Raw genomic sequence first — 16,845 nt, 5'->3', positions numbered from 1 at the left:
AATTGCTAAATTTTTGCCAAATTTCTGATTTTGTCATAAATAAACGCAAGTGAGATCTGTTGAAGCGTTCCAGAGTTATTACCACAAAGTGACACTGGTCAGAATTGTAAAATTTGGCCTGGTCAAGAAGATGGAAACAGGCTTTGGGGTAAAGGAGTTAATTGCCAGTAATGCAAACAGCAGAGCATTGAAACTATAAACCCATGGAAATCAACAGTTTATTTGTCAAACGACAATTACAAATTATTATAGCTTGCAGTGTGTCTCTTTCACCTTTCGCATATACACATCAATTCATTCACAGCAGTTTAGCTGTATACTGTAGGTATTATTTGTTCATTAGACACACAACATAAACATGTGCGACATTACATCAGCATTTCCAGAAAATAAAAAATATATAATGCACATATGTATATATATATTCACATAATTTACATCCTGACACCAGATTTTTATTTTTCAAACATTTTAATCAAAGATACATTTTCCAGCACCTACAGTGCTCTGCTTTTCCATCATGGTCCAAGTGATCATAAAATGAATGTAAAGGTCACAGAATACATAAGGGCTGAGAAACAAGACATGAGCTAAAAACAAAATAAAAATGTTTTATGACCTGTTATTCTTGGATTAATTGAGCTGAGGATCAGATGATTGCTCCATTAGTTCTTTTTACAATTAAAGATGGTCTTTATAATGTAGCAGCTTTAAAGACATTTTTCAAAAATAATCAGATTAAAAAAAAAAGGGTAAATCGCCTGGTTTGTCCATTGACTGGTGAAGCTTGCGCCAGGTACACATCGTAGTTACCCAGCTGGAGTGAACCTAAACCTACTTCAACATCTAATCCTAGAAACATGACCATTAATCTAGATCACGTTCCAATGTATTATGTGTTCATGATGCGCTTTTCTAAGCCAAATTCAAAAATACAAATCACACTAATGTACACCAGTCACTGCTGACCAAACAGACCAATGTCCGGGTACTATGCAAGGAGATTATATACAGTGGGGAAAACAAGTATTTGATTCACTGCTGATTATGCAAGTATTTCTACCTAAAAGAATGGAGAGGTCTGTAATTTCTATCATAGGCACACTTCAACAGACAGAATCTAAAAAAAAAAATCCAGAAAATCACATTATGATTTTTTACATAAGTAATTTGTATTTTATTGCATGAAATAAGTATTTGATACAAAAGAAAAACAGGACTTAATATTTGGTACAGAAACCTTTGTTTGCAATTACAGAGGTCAGACATTTCTTGTAGTTCTTGACCAAGTTTGCACACACTGCAGCAGTTATTTTGGCCCACTCCTCCATACAGATCTTCTCCAGGCCTTTCAGGTTTCGGAGCTCTCGCTGGGCAACACCGAGTTTCAGCTCCATCCAAAGACTTTCTATTTTCAGATCTGGAGACTGGCTAGGCCCCTCCAGGACCTTGAAATGTTTCTTATAGAGCCACTCCTTAGCTGCCCTGGCTGTGTGTTTCGAGTCACTGTCATGCTGGAAAATCCAGTTACGACCAATCTTCAGTCCTCTTACTAAGGGAAGGAGGTCGTTGGCCAAAATCTCATGATACATGACCACATCCATCCTCCCTTCAATTCAGTAGAGTCAGCCTGTCCCTTTTGCAGAAAGTCACCCCCAAAGTATGTTTACCCCATTATGCGGCTTGTACTCCTTCTTCCTCCAAACACAGCAAGTGGAGTTAGAACTTTTTGGTATTATCTTGGTCTCATCTAAAGTTCTCCCATGCCTCCTCTGGATCACTCAGTTGGTCATTGATAAAATTCAGACGGGCCTGGACATGTACTAGAGTGAGCAGGGGGACTTTGCGTGCTCTGCAGGATTTTAAACCATGACGGCGTAGTGTGCTACTAATGGTAATATTGGAGACTGTGGTCCCAGCTCTCTTCGGGTCATTGACAAATTCCTCCCGTGTAGTTCTGGGTTGATTCTGGACCTTTATCGGAATCATCCTTACCCAACCACTTGATAACTTGCATGGAGTAAATTGTGCAAACAGTTGTTGCCTTCTAACCAAGTGGCTTGCCTATTGTCCTGTAGCCCACCCTAGTCTTGTGCAGGTCTCCAATTTTGTCCCTGCTGTCCTTAGACAGCTCTTTGGTCTTGGCCATGGTGGAGAGGTTGGAGTATGATTGATTGTGTGGACAGGTGACTTTTATACACATAACAAGTTCAAACAGTTGCAATTAATACAGGTAATGAGAGCAAAGTAGGAGGGCTTCTTAAAGAAAAACAGGTCTGTGAGAGACAGAACTGGTTGGTAGGTAATCAAATACTTATTTCAAGCAATAACGTACAATTTAGTTATTTAAAAATCATACGATAAGATTTTCTGTTTATTTATTCATAGATTATGTCTCTCACAGTTGAAGTGTACCTACGATAAAAATTAATAGACCTCTCTATTTTTTTGTAGGTGGGAAAACTTGCAAAATCGGCAGTGTATCAAATATTTTCCCCACTGTATACTCTCCTCAACACTGAAATTACAACACCAGAAAAAAACAATGTGAAATCATAGAATGTTAAGGATATGCAAATGATGAAAAATGGAAGGAAAATTTTCAAAGCATATTTATTCATATGTATCTGGTATGAGCATTAAGTGCAGAGAAGTATGCACTTACTGGCCTTGGCATGTTATCATTGAGATTATTAATAGTTGTCTGAGAAATGTTGTGCCACGCTGAATGCATTTAGGCATACAAATCAGAAAGATCCTCTGCTGGCAGCTACCTTTGTAATTGGTGATCAAAGAAGTTCTAGATGTGCTTGATGGGAAACAAGTCTTGAGATGTGGTAGGCAATGGTAGTGCATTTAGGACACACAAACTGCTCACAGTAGTATGAGCAACATAGGGCTGAGGGGTGTTTTGTTGAGAAAAACAGCTCCTGGGACACTTTCACATTCTCGCATAAAGACCTCTTCATGACATTGGCCACATTGTCTCCAGAACAATCTCTAGCTAACATTGTGCCTGTGTCTTCATTACAGGTACTCCAGCAGCTATACAGTATATTGATTTGTTGGAATACTAGTAATATGGCCATATCTCCATAGACTCCTAGTAGCCATTTTATTTTTATTTTTTTTTAACATAACAGACCACATGTTGCTAATGCTACTGTGAGAAGTCGAACTTAGCTTAAACATGGTACCATGGCCTGCAGCATCTACGGACTTGTCTCCCATGGGAAACATGTGGAACGTCATTGGTCAGCAATTACAAACAAAAGCTGCCAGCAGTGGATTTTGATTATTTGCATGCCAGAACATTACTCACACAACCACATGTAAGTGCCAGCATTTCTGCACATGGTACTCATACTCAATACTTATCATAATGAGATGTATTGAAAATGTTGTCTCCATTTTTTCATGATGAGATCTATAGATCCTGTAATTTCCTTAATACCAAGTCTTTTCCTTCCAGGTGTTGAGATTATATACACACACACACACATATATATATACACATACATACATGTACATTTACCTAAACGGGTGTGTATATCTTTACCTATCTCTAAAATAGAAGCTTCATAACAAGAACATTTTAAAAATTATCCAACTGGACATAGTGGAGTCACGTGATCATACTACATTTACTAACTTTTATTACAATCACTTCAGGCAAAGCTGCAACAATAGACAACCCCCATGGACAGTTTCTTGAAAAATAAAACATAAAGGCAACATACATTAAACACTGGCAGATCAAACTCCAACTAAGGCCGGGATCATGCGAGTAATTTTCACGGTCTGTATTACAAAGCCCAGTCTTGCAGTGGGTCTCCTGACAGTAACTAACAGCCTTATATTTGTCTTTGAGGCTTTAAGTTAGAGTTTGGAGACCTCAGATCAGTCCAGATATTGGGGTCCATATACGGTATTTGAAACCCAATGTGACCCCAGCCTGTCAATGATGTGTCTCCCTTTCCTAACATTTTATAAGGCCTCATTGAGATGTCCATGATTTTTCTGGTGTGTAAAAAATACAGACCATCGTTCATCCGTGTGTTGAATCCAAGTTTAATCATTGTTTTAAAAGAAAGAATGGCATGCCATCAATCGTTAGGTGTACAGACAGCGTCTCAATCCATTATTATAAAAAAGAATCCAGCACTCAATGTTGACACAATTTGTTGGATTAAACAAACAAATTGTGTACAAGCAAGGTTTGTCGTTTCGGTCTCATCGACCTTTAGGTATACACAAAAAGCAGAGTCATTTTCATTAATTTCACAGTCACAGTGAGATTTGTATGACATTACACGCCCCTGGCTGCTCACAACGTTCACACCCAAAGTCAGGGGACACACTGTCCAGATGCTGATGGACTTTCTGTGGGCAAGACTGAAATTTCAAACCTTGCTTGTACACAATTTGTATGCTTAATCCAATAAATCGCAACAAAATAAGTGTGCAGGATTCCTTTTTAGACTATTTCATCACTGTTTGGTCAGTGTGTTAGTTTTCATCATCATCGTTTCAAACCTCGGGCAGTATGAATCAGGGCCTGGCTGTGCGATTGCAGACAGGTAGAATATTCTCTGAAACACTCCAAAGTTTCACAATATCAATTAAAAATCCAACTGGGGACCATAGCCAGAGACCAGAATGTCCGGCTTCATCCCTAGCATTGCTGTTGATGACTGACAAGTCTCTCTCTATGTGCATGCAAGTGAGTAACCGGTCAATCACTTGCAGAAGCACTGTGATGAGCCAGGCAAGGTCCAAACCATACTAGTCTCATCTCTGGCTATGATCCTTGGCCAAATCTTCAATGGTATATTTTCTCAGAAATGCCAAAGTATATCAGAAACATGATATACCTAACAGCAATAGTGCAGCCAGGCTGCCCGAGGTTTGCATGAATCGCCTTACAGGTTCCTTTTAATCATGGCCAGCACACAGATGCCACCCCTGTGCCATCCATGACTTTCATGGTCCCATAGACTCGAATGGGTGACTTTGATGCATGAATTGGATTAAAATCAGACGTGTCTCTGAGATTATTATCGGAACGTTCAGTCCGCAAAAAACTCGGACTGTAGTCTCTTAAAAGGTTCTATCAGATAAAAACAAGTATAAAACATGCAAGTGAACAACGGACGCCTGACTGATGACATATAAAGAGGCAGGAATGAATAATAGAAATGAATATTGGAAAAAAACGGCTCTGGACATGAATGTGCGCAAATGCTTTTTACAAGTCTTTATGACACCTGGTGAAGACCGATCAATGGAACAAGTTGCACTGTATTTTTGAAGCTACATGACGTGCTAAAAGTGCATGATGTGAACAAGAGCCTACGCAGTGCACTACAGTCCATACATTTATGGGCACTGGAATACGTACAATATGGAGGGCCAGCCTCTCATATAGGAAGAGAAGAGACTTTGAAGGCCTCATAGGACCTGACAGAGGGGCCCATATCTACTTTTTAACAGGTATCATTCAATATGTTTTAGTGACATTACACAATTTTCTTAACACTACACACTCTATAACATGTATTAATGCAATGTCATTTTCAATTAAAGTTACTAAAAGGTAAAAAGAGTACATTAAAATCAAGGTGACAAGAAATGTGAGACAATGCTCCTGAGAAGAGTAATAATGTTGTCAAATGTTCTGAATATTTTCCCTTTAAAATAAAGAAATGAATTGGTATGCAGAGTGTAATAAAACAGGATGAAAAAATATATCAAATAAAATTAAATACACGGTCACATATTTCTTATCTTCACGATTCATTTGTCGTATAAAAATACAAGGGCCTACTGATTTTGACATCAATACAATCTGTGCTATGTAATTCTTAAAAGTGCTAGTAGACCAGTAATGTAAAAACTATACATATGTAAAGAACACTGATTATAAACAATAATGGCACTATTCTTATTTCAGCGAGTGCAGATTATGTAGAATAAAGTACTGAACTAACAATCAGGCGATAACTGACAGAAGTATGCTATTCTCTGCCATGAGAAAATGAAGAATGGGGCAAGAAATAGGTCAAAAATTGGGAATTTTGCACACATGCTCAATGGTCTCCATGTGGGATCACACATATCACTGACATTTTCTCTCACCCAGTGGCAAAATATGTTTCTAATATTGTTCGTTGGTCTGGATTGGTGCCGCATCCTTTAGGTTCTTAGAAATAGTAACAACGTCTGGTTGCTGGAATCAGAAGAACCTTTGTAGAAAATTATCTCATGAGGCAGTCAATAAATAAGGGTAAACATGAGTTATCATTTAATGTGCAAGCATGTTTTCCTCATTGTGGACGGTGGTCAGTGATGCCCATCATGGCCTTCTGAAATAGCGTTTAAAGTGAACGTAAAAATAGGCAATCGTTTCTTAGCTAATTGTTCAGCAGTCCTGTCCAGCAGGCGATGCTTCTGTAGGACACAGATGCAGACGGGTCACTAGATCATAACTCTATGACATTGCTCTGACAAAAAACATCCACCGTTCAGACTCGGTAACATCTAGTCAGTAGTCTAAAATAAGGTAATATTGCATATCAATTGATGAATGCATTTCCGGTACTCTTTGGACTGTCACAAACGTCACCACTGTAAAAATGCTTGATGTTTTCAAGACTATGTCAATATACCTTACAAGGCCTTAGCGGTACAGGCTGAAATCCAAAACATTATTAAGTCCAGCGTCAAAGGAACTGCGGTAAGACTTAAAAGCTTTGATAAGAAGACTAGAAAAATATAACATCTTCCTTGTTTGTGTCTTCATCAGCAGGAGGTGCTGGGGGAAGCACGGAGGAGGGTGGTACGAGGTGCCCACTGCTTTGTCGGTAAAGGCTTGAAGGATGGGTTTGTATTTCACTGCTGAACTCTTGTCCGGAAAGATCTAAGTAGAATGAGCAGATGATGAACAATCATGAAAATGTCTACAATCATTTAAATCCCTACACGAGTGATAAAATATCCTACATGCTACAACCTTGCAGTCTGCTCTACATGACTCAAGTCTTCATTTTCCCTTGTAATTAAGGTCTTGTCTTGGAGAATACCATCTAGGGTGGCACGGTGGCTCAGTGGTTAGCACTGCAGCCTTGCAGCGCTGGGGTCCTGGGTTCAAATTCCACATCTGCAAGGAGCTTGTATGTTCTCCCTGTGTGTGTCCGGTTTCCTCCCACACTCCAAAGACACACTGATCGGGAATTAGATTGTGATCCCCATTGGGGACAGTGTTGATAATGTCTATAAAGCACTGTGGAATTAATGGCGCTATATAAATGAGTAAAATAAATAAATTCATATAATAGACACAATGGGTCTGACACATACAAAAGACAGCATCAAATTTCAGCTTTTATTTTTCCAACGCAGGTCTACTTTTCAGGATGCCTGGAACCTGCTGAAGTAGTAATTGGTATTTTGCAATATATTCTATATATCTTGTCAGGACACTCGTAATGGCACTCTAGTTGCGTTGGGTTGTGTGGTATTTTCAGGGTTAAAACGGTGAAAAGGTAGCTGAAAGGAAAAACAGGATTTTTGGGTTGCTTACCGTAAAATCTGTTTCTCGGAGCCTTCATTGGGGGACACAGAGACCATGGGTGTATGCTGCTGCCACTAGGAGGCTGACACTATGCAAAAAAAGGTTAGCTCCTCCTCCGCAGTGTACACCCCACCGACCGGCAGGGATTTCCTCAGTTAGTGAGAAAGCAGTAGGAGAAGTAACAGAATAGATTGAAAACAGAACAAACAACTCAACTGTAACCATTCAACCAAAGTAAGAACAGGAGCTGTAGAACATGATAGGGTGCTGTGTCCCCCAATGAAGGCTCCGAGAAACAGATTTTACGGTAAGCAACCCAAAAATCCTGTTTTCTCGTTCGCCTTATTGGGGGACACAGAGACCATGGGACGTCCAAAAGCAGTCCCTGGGGTGGGAAACAAACTTCCATCAGGCCAGCGGACTCACCACCGCGGCCTGCAGAATCCTTCTACTTAGGCTGGCGTCCGCCGAAGCGTAGGTGTGGACTCTGTAGATTTTCACAAACGTGTGAACCGATGACCATGTTGCAGCTTTGCAAAGCTGCAGCGCGGAAGCTCTGTGGCGTACCGCCCAGGAGGCACCCACCGCCCGAGTAGAGTGGACCCTGATCCCCGGAGGGGCTCCGCGACGCTTAACTCGGTAGGCTTCCAAAATTGCCGATCTGATCCAGCGAGCAATAGTGGCCTTTGACGCCGGGAGACCTTTCCGCTCCCCATCTGGAATAATGAAAAGAGACTTTGTCTTTCGCAAGGAAGCCGTCCTAGACAGATAGACTCTTATTGTCCTAACCAGGTCCAGCTTGTTCAAAGACCGCTCTCGGGGATGAGTTGGACTCGGACAGAAGGACGGTAGTACGATATCCTCATTGAGGTGAAACGAGGACACCACCTTCGGAAGGAAGGAGGGCGGAGGCCGCAGAACTACCTTATCCTGGTGAAGCACCAGAAAGGGAGAGCGGCAAGAAAAAGCTGTCAATTCCGACATGCGCCGGACGGAGGTGATGGCCACCAGAAAGGCCACCTTCCAAGAAAGAAGAGAAAGGGAAACTTCCCTGAGAGGTTCAAAGGGAGAACCTTGCAGAACCTCAAGAACCAGATTAAGATCCCATGGATCCACGGGCGCCCTGTACGGCGGAACCGTGTGAGTCACGCCCTGAAGAAAGGTCTTGACTTGAGGACGGGAAGCCAACGTTCTCTGAAAGAAAATGGACAGCGCCGAAACTTGCCCCTTCAAGGAACTGAGGGCAAGCCCCGCTTCCAATCCTGCCTGGAGAAAGGCTAGGACTGAAGGGAGCGAAAAGTACATGGGCGCGATGTCATTGGTCTCACACCAAGTGAAATAGGCCTTCCAAGTACGGTAGTAGATCTTGGAAGATGATGGCTTTCTGGCTCGGATCATGGTCTGAATTACTTGGTCGGAAAATCCAGCTCGTTTCAAAACCTCGGTCTCAACAGCCACGCCGTTAAATTGAGCGGCCGAGAATTGGGGTGGCAAATCGGACCTTGGGACAGCAGATCTGCTCTGTCCGGAAGCTTCCAGGGAGCGTCCGCGAGAAGATTGACAATGTCCGCGAACCAAGACCTTCTGGGCCAATTCGGGGCGATGAGAATGACTGGAATTCCTTCTGCCTTGATCTTCCTCAACAGCTTGGGAAGAAGAGGCAGAGGAGGGAACAGGTAGGGAAGATCGAACTGGGACCAAGGAACGGCCAGGGCGTCGGCGCCCACTGCCAGAGGGTCCCGAGACCTGGACACGAATTGTGGGACTTTCCTGTTGAGGCGAGACGCCATGAGATCCACATCCGGGGTTCCCCACCGAAGGCAGAGCCGATGAAACACCTCCGGATGTAGGGACCACTCTCCCGCCGCGAGACCCTCGCGGCTGAGAAAATCGGCGGCCCAGTTGTCTACGCCGGGGATGTGGACCGCGGAAATTGTCGGAACGGAAATCTCCGCCCAAAGAAGAATTTTGGACACCTCCGCCAGGGCTGAGACACTCTGTGTTCCCCCTTGGCGGTTGACATATGCCACCGCTGTGGCATTGTCTGTCTGAACCCGAACAGGCAGTCCCTTGAGAAGCCTCTCCCAGTGAACGAGAGCCAGATGGATCGCTCGAATCTCTAGAACGTTGATCGGTAGTGCTGATTCCCGATCCGACCATCGACCCTGAACAGTGTGGTTGCGGAACACTGCACCCCAGCCGAGGAGACTGGCATCTGTGGTTACAATCTGCCAGTGAACGGGAAGAAAAGACCGCCCCAAGAGGATGAGAGGTGACGTCAACCACCAGTTGAGAGACCGCTTGATCCGGCATGAAAGATGGACAGGGCGATCCAGGTACAGAGGCGACCTGTTCCATCTCGACAGAATGGCCTGCTGGAGAGGTCTGGCGTGAAATTGGGCAAAGGGAACCGCCTCTATCGCCGCCACCATCTTTCCCAGGACCCTCATGGCTGTACGGAGGGACGGGGATCGTGTGATCTGCAGCGATCGTACCTCCTGCTGCAGGGAAAGGATCTTCTCTTGAGGGAGAAAGACCCTTGACCGACGAGTGTCGAACAGTAGGCCTAGAAAGACCAAACGTTGGGTAGGAACCAGACAGGACTTTCTCCTGTTGACGATCCACCCGAAATTGGAAAGTGTGTCCAGGACGATTAACAAACTTTGGTGAGCCTGTTGAAATGAGGGAGCTTTGATCAGAATATCGTCAAGGTACGGAAAAAGAGCGAGACCTCTGACTCTCAACAAAGCCATCAACGCAGCCATGATCTTCGTGAAGACTCTGGGAGCGGTGGCGAGACCGAAGGGCAGTGCGACGAATTGGTAATGGGTGCTGCCGAATCGCAAAACGCAGAAACTTCTGATGTCCGGAGAAGATTGGAACATGTAAATAGGCATCTTGGATGTCTATTGAGCACATGAATTCCTGCTCCTCCATGGAAGCGATGACCGAGCGAAGCGACTCCATTCGGAAGTGGCGAAGGCGGACTCTCTTGTTGAGCAGCTTGAGATCCAAGATGGGACGAACGGCGCCGTCTTTTTTCGGCACTACAAACAGGTTCGAATAAAACCCTGTGAAGCTCTCCGATTCGGGAACGGGCACAATCACTCCAGAACTGAGAAGAGAGGCGATAGCTGTAGAGAACCCCGGAATCAAGGCTGGATCTTTTGGAGGCCGGGATTCGAAGAAACGATCCCGTGGAAGAGAGACAAACTCTATCTTGTATCCTGAGGATACGACCTCCCTGACCCAAGTGTCCTCTACGGAGGCCAGCCAAACTTCTCTGAAGAAAAGAAGTCGACCTCCCAATTGGAAGGGCCCCTCGGGTGCCCGACGATAGTCATGCTGATGTAGACCGTCCAGATCTAGATCTGGACGGTCTGCCCTGGGAAGAGTGGGATCGCCAGGAAGGAGTGGGTCTGAAAGAAACTTTCTTCCTATCCTGGCGTGCCTGCGGTCTCTGTTGATTGGAGGAGTTGTCCGCCGTATTGAAAACGGCGGAAAGTCCGAAAGGGTCGAAACTGACGCCTTAGTGGAGGTCTGCGAGGCTTGGACTGAGGGAGGAGTGAACTCGTGCCTCCGGTGGCGTCCTTAATAATCTGGTCCAATTGGGACCCAAAAAGGCGCACCCCTTGAAAAGGCAGGTTAGTGAGGGACTTTTTAGAAGACAAGTCCGCTTGCCAGGCCTTTAGCCAAATAGTACGTCGAATTGCAACTACGTTGCTTGACGCCTGAACTGCGCAGGATGCTGCATCCAAGGAAGCGGAAAGAAGATAGTCCCCCGCATGGGAGATCTGATTGGCGAGATCGGCCAAACGCTCCGGTTGCGCCTTATCTAGGATGCCCTGACGGAGGTCGTCTGCCCAGATTGCTATGGCTTTTGCTGCCCAGGATGAAGCAAAGATTGGACATACCGCCGCTGAAGCCGCTTCGAAAGCAGACTTTGCCAGGGATTCTATAATCCTGTCATTAGAATCTTTTAGGGACGCCACGCCTGAAAGCGGGAGAACCGTGTTATTGGAAAGCCTGGACACGGGCGGATCCACCGAGGGAGAAGCAGAACAGTTGTCCGTGAGCTCCTTAGCAAACGGATAGAGTACGCCGAGACGCTTCCCTCTTTGAAAGCGTCTGGTCGGATCTTCTCTTTCCCTGGTAAAAATCTTTCCAAACACGGAATGGAAAGGAAATACCCTGGAGGGAGTTTCTGCCCATCTGAATGAAACCTCCTGATCTGAGGATTTCACAGGGGATTCAGCAATATCGAAGGTATGATGGATCGCTGCAATGAGGTTCTGCACTGTGACCTTCATGTTCACATCCTGGTCTGAATCCAGCTCTAAAATCCCCTCAGATGACCTGTCCGAAAACGCTTCACCTGACTCGGGAGAGGAGGCCCGAGAGGGAGGTTGCTGAGACGGGCTATGCGGTGAGATGGGGCTAGGAGAGGATTCCGGCTGGGGATCTCGCCTGGGTCGTTTGCGACTAACGCTGGCTGACTCAGATGGAATCTCTTGGGACCTGCTGGGCCCTGCCGAAGTGTCCAGGGGCAACTTATCCAGAACGGCAACTAGGGATTGAGACACCTTGGTGAGGTCTGCCACTGATTGAGATAGAGAGGAGGCCCAGCCAGGCATGGGGGGTTCACTCTCACCTGGGGCCGTAGATGGCTCCTGGGCGGCGTCCGACTGAATTGGATTGCTACAATCCAGACAGAGGGGAGAGGACTGACCTGAGGGAAGTTTGCGATTGCACGAAGAACATGCAAAGAACTTGACTAGGGTGCAGGGGAGGGCCATAGAGCGGGTACGATCAGATTTCGAGTTAGACATAATGAAAACCTGATGTAGTGCCGGAAGGTTGGGGGACAGAAGGCGGAGAAGGGTCAGTCTGCAGTGCAGAGCTACTCACGGACCGGTGTCCCCAAAGCACAGGCTGCTGGATATCCGGAGATGTGCGTCCGGCTGACAGGCTGTGAAGATGGTGCCTGCCTGTAGAGAAGCGAGCGTCCAGGAGAAGGGGAAGGGCGAAGCTCGCCGCAGGGTTACCCAATCGCTGCCCTCTGGTCATAACAGGCTGAGCAGGAGAAGGAAAGGCGGGGGGAGGGCCTGGGGAGAGCGGGAGAAAAGCCCGCTTAGAAGAAAGGGGTGGGGGGCGTGGCCGCGACGCTGCGGTAGGCCCGAACAGAAGCCGGGGCCTAAATTAGTTGTGGCGGCCGCCTGTCAGCAGGGGGTCGGCGCGGAGGTCGGGACAAGGACGCCGCCGCTGGAAGCCGCTTCCCAGCATGGAAGAAGGGGAGGGAGAGGCCCTGTGCTCTCTGTCCCCAGAAAGGGGGGAGGGAAGGGGAAGAGCGGAGGGCAGCAATATAAGGATGATGTGCCCGTAGGGTGGCTGCGGAGAACCGCAGCGCCCGCATCCCTGTGCCAATGAAGAGGACCCCCTGTCCGTCGGGAATGGGCAGCCAGGTAAAATAAAAAAGGCCATACTCACCCATCCCAGATCCATTACCTGGATTGAAGAGCTCCTGTGTCTCCTCCAACCGACAGGCTCTGGTAGGCGAGTGGGTGGGAGACTGGCGACAAGGACCCCTGGAGTCGCTGGCACGTCTTGGTGTCGGCGTCCGTCTGGGCTGCTGGTCCTGTCGCGGAGAACTGCAAGGATACGGGGTGGCAATACACGCCGTACTCGCAGACTCCATGTGGGAGTACAGATGTGACTGTTCACACTGTATCCCTCCGTAGAACCTGTAAAGGAATGACGAGGTAGATATGTCCACCTCCTACTGACACTAAGCTAAACTGGGGAAATCCCTGCCGGTTGGTGGGGTGTACACTGCGGAGGAGGAGCTAACCTTTTTTTGAATAGTGTCAGCCTCCTAGTGGCAGCAGCATACACCCATGGTCTCTGTGTCCCCCAATAAGGCGAACGAGAAAGGTGGATGCTAGGAAATGAATCAGGCAAGGGCTCATTATTTAGGGTAAGGAGACTAGAGTTCCAAGTCCTTGCTTGGTAAAGAAGGGGAGTGATGAAAGAGTTAAAGACTACTTTACAGGCTAACTGTATAAGGTGTCCATGCATTGGACTCATACAAAGCTACTGTGACCTTGAGCCATTTCTGCCTCTAGATGTAGTAATACTATGCTGTACACGGTTACTAAATCGGCATTTAAAAATATTTGACACAAGCTCGAGCCCTATCTGCTCACCTTGCTGGAAGAACGTTATCTGATTGCTCACTAGGCCTGGACTGGCGGCTCTTCTGATCTTCATAGTACTGTCATCCTTCTCAGAGAGCTTGGACGGAAAAAGTGGCCTGTGACCTATGGATGCTGGCACAGACAATACCATTTACATGAAATTGTGTGTGATGGAAAGGTAAGAAATGTTTAAGCAAACCACTAGCCTAATGATGTGTTCTAACCATGCTTACGCTATGCTGTTTTCCTTTGCCTGCTCCTTTTGCTGTTCTATTCTTTGCATCTCCATTGTTTTACCGTAAAAACAGTGCAATAGGTGGTTCACCAATGTGTAATGTGACCACCATGTCAATACAACATACGCCCTTGATTGGACTCCACTATACATCTGTGACTCTATAAAGACTATATGATGAGAGTCCGAGGACCACACTGTGCCCCTTTTCACCCTGTTCTTTCAGGACTGAGAAACTGAAGCTGGGTAGTTTCCTCCACGAACCAAATGCTGCTTCTGCTAAAAAGAAAACTAGACAAGAGTGCAGCTGGAGGCAACTGGATTGAAATACTGCTCAGATTTGGGGTACTTGGGGAAATATTTAGTAAGTACAATGCATTTTGACCAATCTGTTTTTCATTTTTTTAATCTGATTTTGAATATCTAATATGCTTTAAAATGAAGCCAGGGTCATGATGAAGCTCATAACATAATCTTTGTATAGTGTGTGTGTGTACAGCCATGGGAAGAAACTAAGTACACCCTAGAAATGATGGGCTCTCTTGAAATTTGAATTTGCAAATTTGCTTTCGGCTGAAGCCATACCCCACTCATTGTGAGCTCAGGTCTGCTGAGCTGCGCACTTCTCTAGTGTCATTATTCACTTGAGGTTGTAGTTACTTAGTTTTAAGACCCAGACGTTTTCCACTGACCTGAACTGTCAGTCCGATAAGAAGCTTTTCCTCTACTGGACTTGTCCCTTCCACTTTTTGTTAATGTGGCCAGCTTGGTAGGTATCTGCTGCTTTGTGAGTAACGTGGGCTTCTGGATCTGGTTAGTGGCACTTAACAAATGAATAGGCACATCATTTTTCAATGCTGGTCTAGCTTCCATGGAGGTACTGTCCCGGCGTGTGACTTCAGGCCTCTCCAGGTAATCAGCAGCTGACACAGAGGCAGTGTTTTTGGCTGTAGGTTTCATACCAGCTCCTTCTAAGTTCTGCATTCCTTCTCCATTAAAACTTGCAGAATGTGTTAAACCCTGAAAAATAAAACACTGTTAATGTCATCTTAAATATTGTCTTTTCTTCAACTTCAATTTCACAGTGACATGACAGCCGTCACATAAAAATATTGCCTCCCGCTTGGATTGCATACACTAACTATGCACTATACACAATATTCCTATATATGCCAAAAAATAATTATAATAAATGGGAAAAGAAAAGAGATCCTAACATGTAAAAACATAATCTTTTATTGGTAAATAATGATAAACTACATAAAACCTAGAAAAGCAAAATTCTGCCTAAGGGACACCGAGCTCAAATAGATATCTACAGGGTAATAGTATCCAATCAAAACAGATATATGAAACAACATGAGGTCTTATATAATAGATATATATTCATCAATCTCTATTAAGACATATCATGAGTAGTGTGGGCATAGAGAATCAAAATTACTATCCTGTGTGGATGACCCACAAAGAAAACAATTCACAAAACATCACCCCTTGTATCATACATAAACGTGATGCCGCAAAGTAGCCTTAATCCTGGGGAACATAGCCGAAGGACCCCACAATACAGGAGTAAACAGTGACAGATCCTTATCAGCAAGCACCCGATTGCAATAGGTGACCACAACACAATTAAAGGTGCCTCATGAAAAAATTGTATATTAGGCTGGTTTCACACTTGCGCACGCGTTTTTTTTTCCTATACTTAACATGGGTGCGCATTGTCATGCGTTTGTATGCGCATATGTTTTTTTGTAGTGTGAGCCCGGGCACACAAAATGCATCCTGTTGCATTTTTTGTGCGTCCGACCGGTCTCAAAAAAACGCATGCGCACGTAATGCGCACAAAATTCACCCAAAAACACATTAAAGTCTATGGGAACGCTGACGTGCACATGGTCACGCGCAAGTCAGCGTTTTAAAACGCATGCGTTTTTTGCAAAAACCATGTGCAAAAAACAAGAAAACGCATTAAAAACGCATGATGCGTTTTTTTATGCCCATTTGCACTGTGCACACAGCGCAAAAAAACGCAAGTGTGAAAGTAGCCTTACCTATTAGGTGGTGTGTTCGCTCAGCGTCCCCTCACCCCGACGCGCGTTTCGCCATCTGCTAAGAAGCGAACTCACCTCTCCTAATAGGTAATATACAATTTTTTCATGAGGCACCTTTAATTGTGTTGTGGTCACCTATTGCAATCGGGTGCTTGCTGATAAGGATCTGTCACTGTTTACTCCTGTATTGTGGGGTCCTTCGGCTATGTTCCCCAGGATTAAGGCTACTTTGCGGCATCACGTTTATGTATGATACAAGGGGTCATGTTTTGGGAATTGTTTTCTTTGCGGGTCATCCACACAGGATAGTAATTAATTTGATTCTCTATGCCCACACTACTCATGATATGTCTTAATAGAGATTGATGAATATATATTATACAAGACCTCATGTTTCATATATCTGTTTTGATTGGATACCATTACCCTGTAGATATCTATTTGAGCTCGGTGTCCCTTGGGCAGAATTTTGCTTTTCTAGGTTTTATGTATTTTATCATTATTAACCAATAAAATATTATGTTTTTACATGTTAGGATCTCATCTCTTTTCCCATTTATTATAATTATTTTTTGGCATATATGGGAATATTGTGTGTAGTCTTATTGAAGTGCCCTACATGAATTTGGACATTTTCGGTTGATATAACTATGCACTATGTCAAGCCACTGAATGCTCTATGTCCTATATTACCCAAATTTCTAACATATATTCACTGAGCGTGCTTAGGAAACAGCCTTTTCTCATTTTACCTACTTAAGCAGAAATACAGTGCCAAATTATATGTGT

At 44.8% G+C, this 16,845-nt stretch overlaps 1 protein-coding gene across 3 annotated transcripts in view; it reads right to left on the bottom strand.

Annotated features, from left to right (window-relative positions):
- Nucleotides 1-200: 200 nt before the first annotated feature.
- The window catches only part of ARHGEF18 (Rho/Rac guanine nucleotide exchange factor 18), a 194,077-nt gene continuing 177,432 nt past the window's right edge, over nucleotides 201-16,845 (bottom strand). For all 3 annotated transcript variants that reach the window (XM_073544082.1, XM_073544064.1, XM_073544073.1), the window contains 3 exons: nucleotides 14,695-15,022; nucleotides 13,777-13,899; nucleotides 201-6,919 (listed from right to left, as the gene is read on the bottom strand). In XM_073544082.1, coding sequence (XP_073400183.1) covers nucleotides 6,765-6,919; nucleotides 13,777-13,899; nucleotides 14,695-15,022 — 606 coding nt within the window. In that variant the 3' untranslated portion in view covers nucleotides 201-6,764. The remainder of the gene's footprint in view (nucleotides 6,920-13,776; nucleotides 13,900-14,694; nucleotides 15,023-16,845) is intronic.

Source organism: Dendrobates tinctorius, unplaced genomic scaffold (genome assembly GCF_039654945.1).
Source record: "Dendrobates tinctorius isolate UK_male_01 unplaced genomic scaffold, ASM3965494v1 ptg000011l, whole genome shotgun sequence".
NCBI classification, from domain to species: domain Eukaryota; kingdom Metazoa; phylum Chordata; class Amphibia; order Anura; family Dendrobatidae; genus Dendrobates; species Dendrobates tinctorius.
This window is presented reverse-complemented; position numbering and strand designations above follow the sequence as displayed.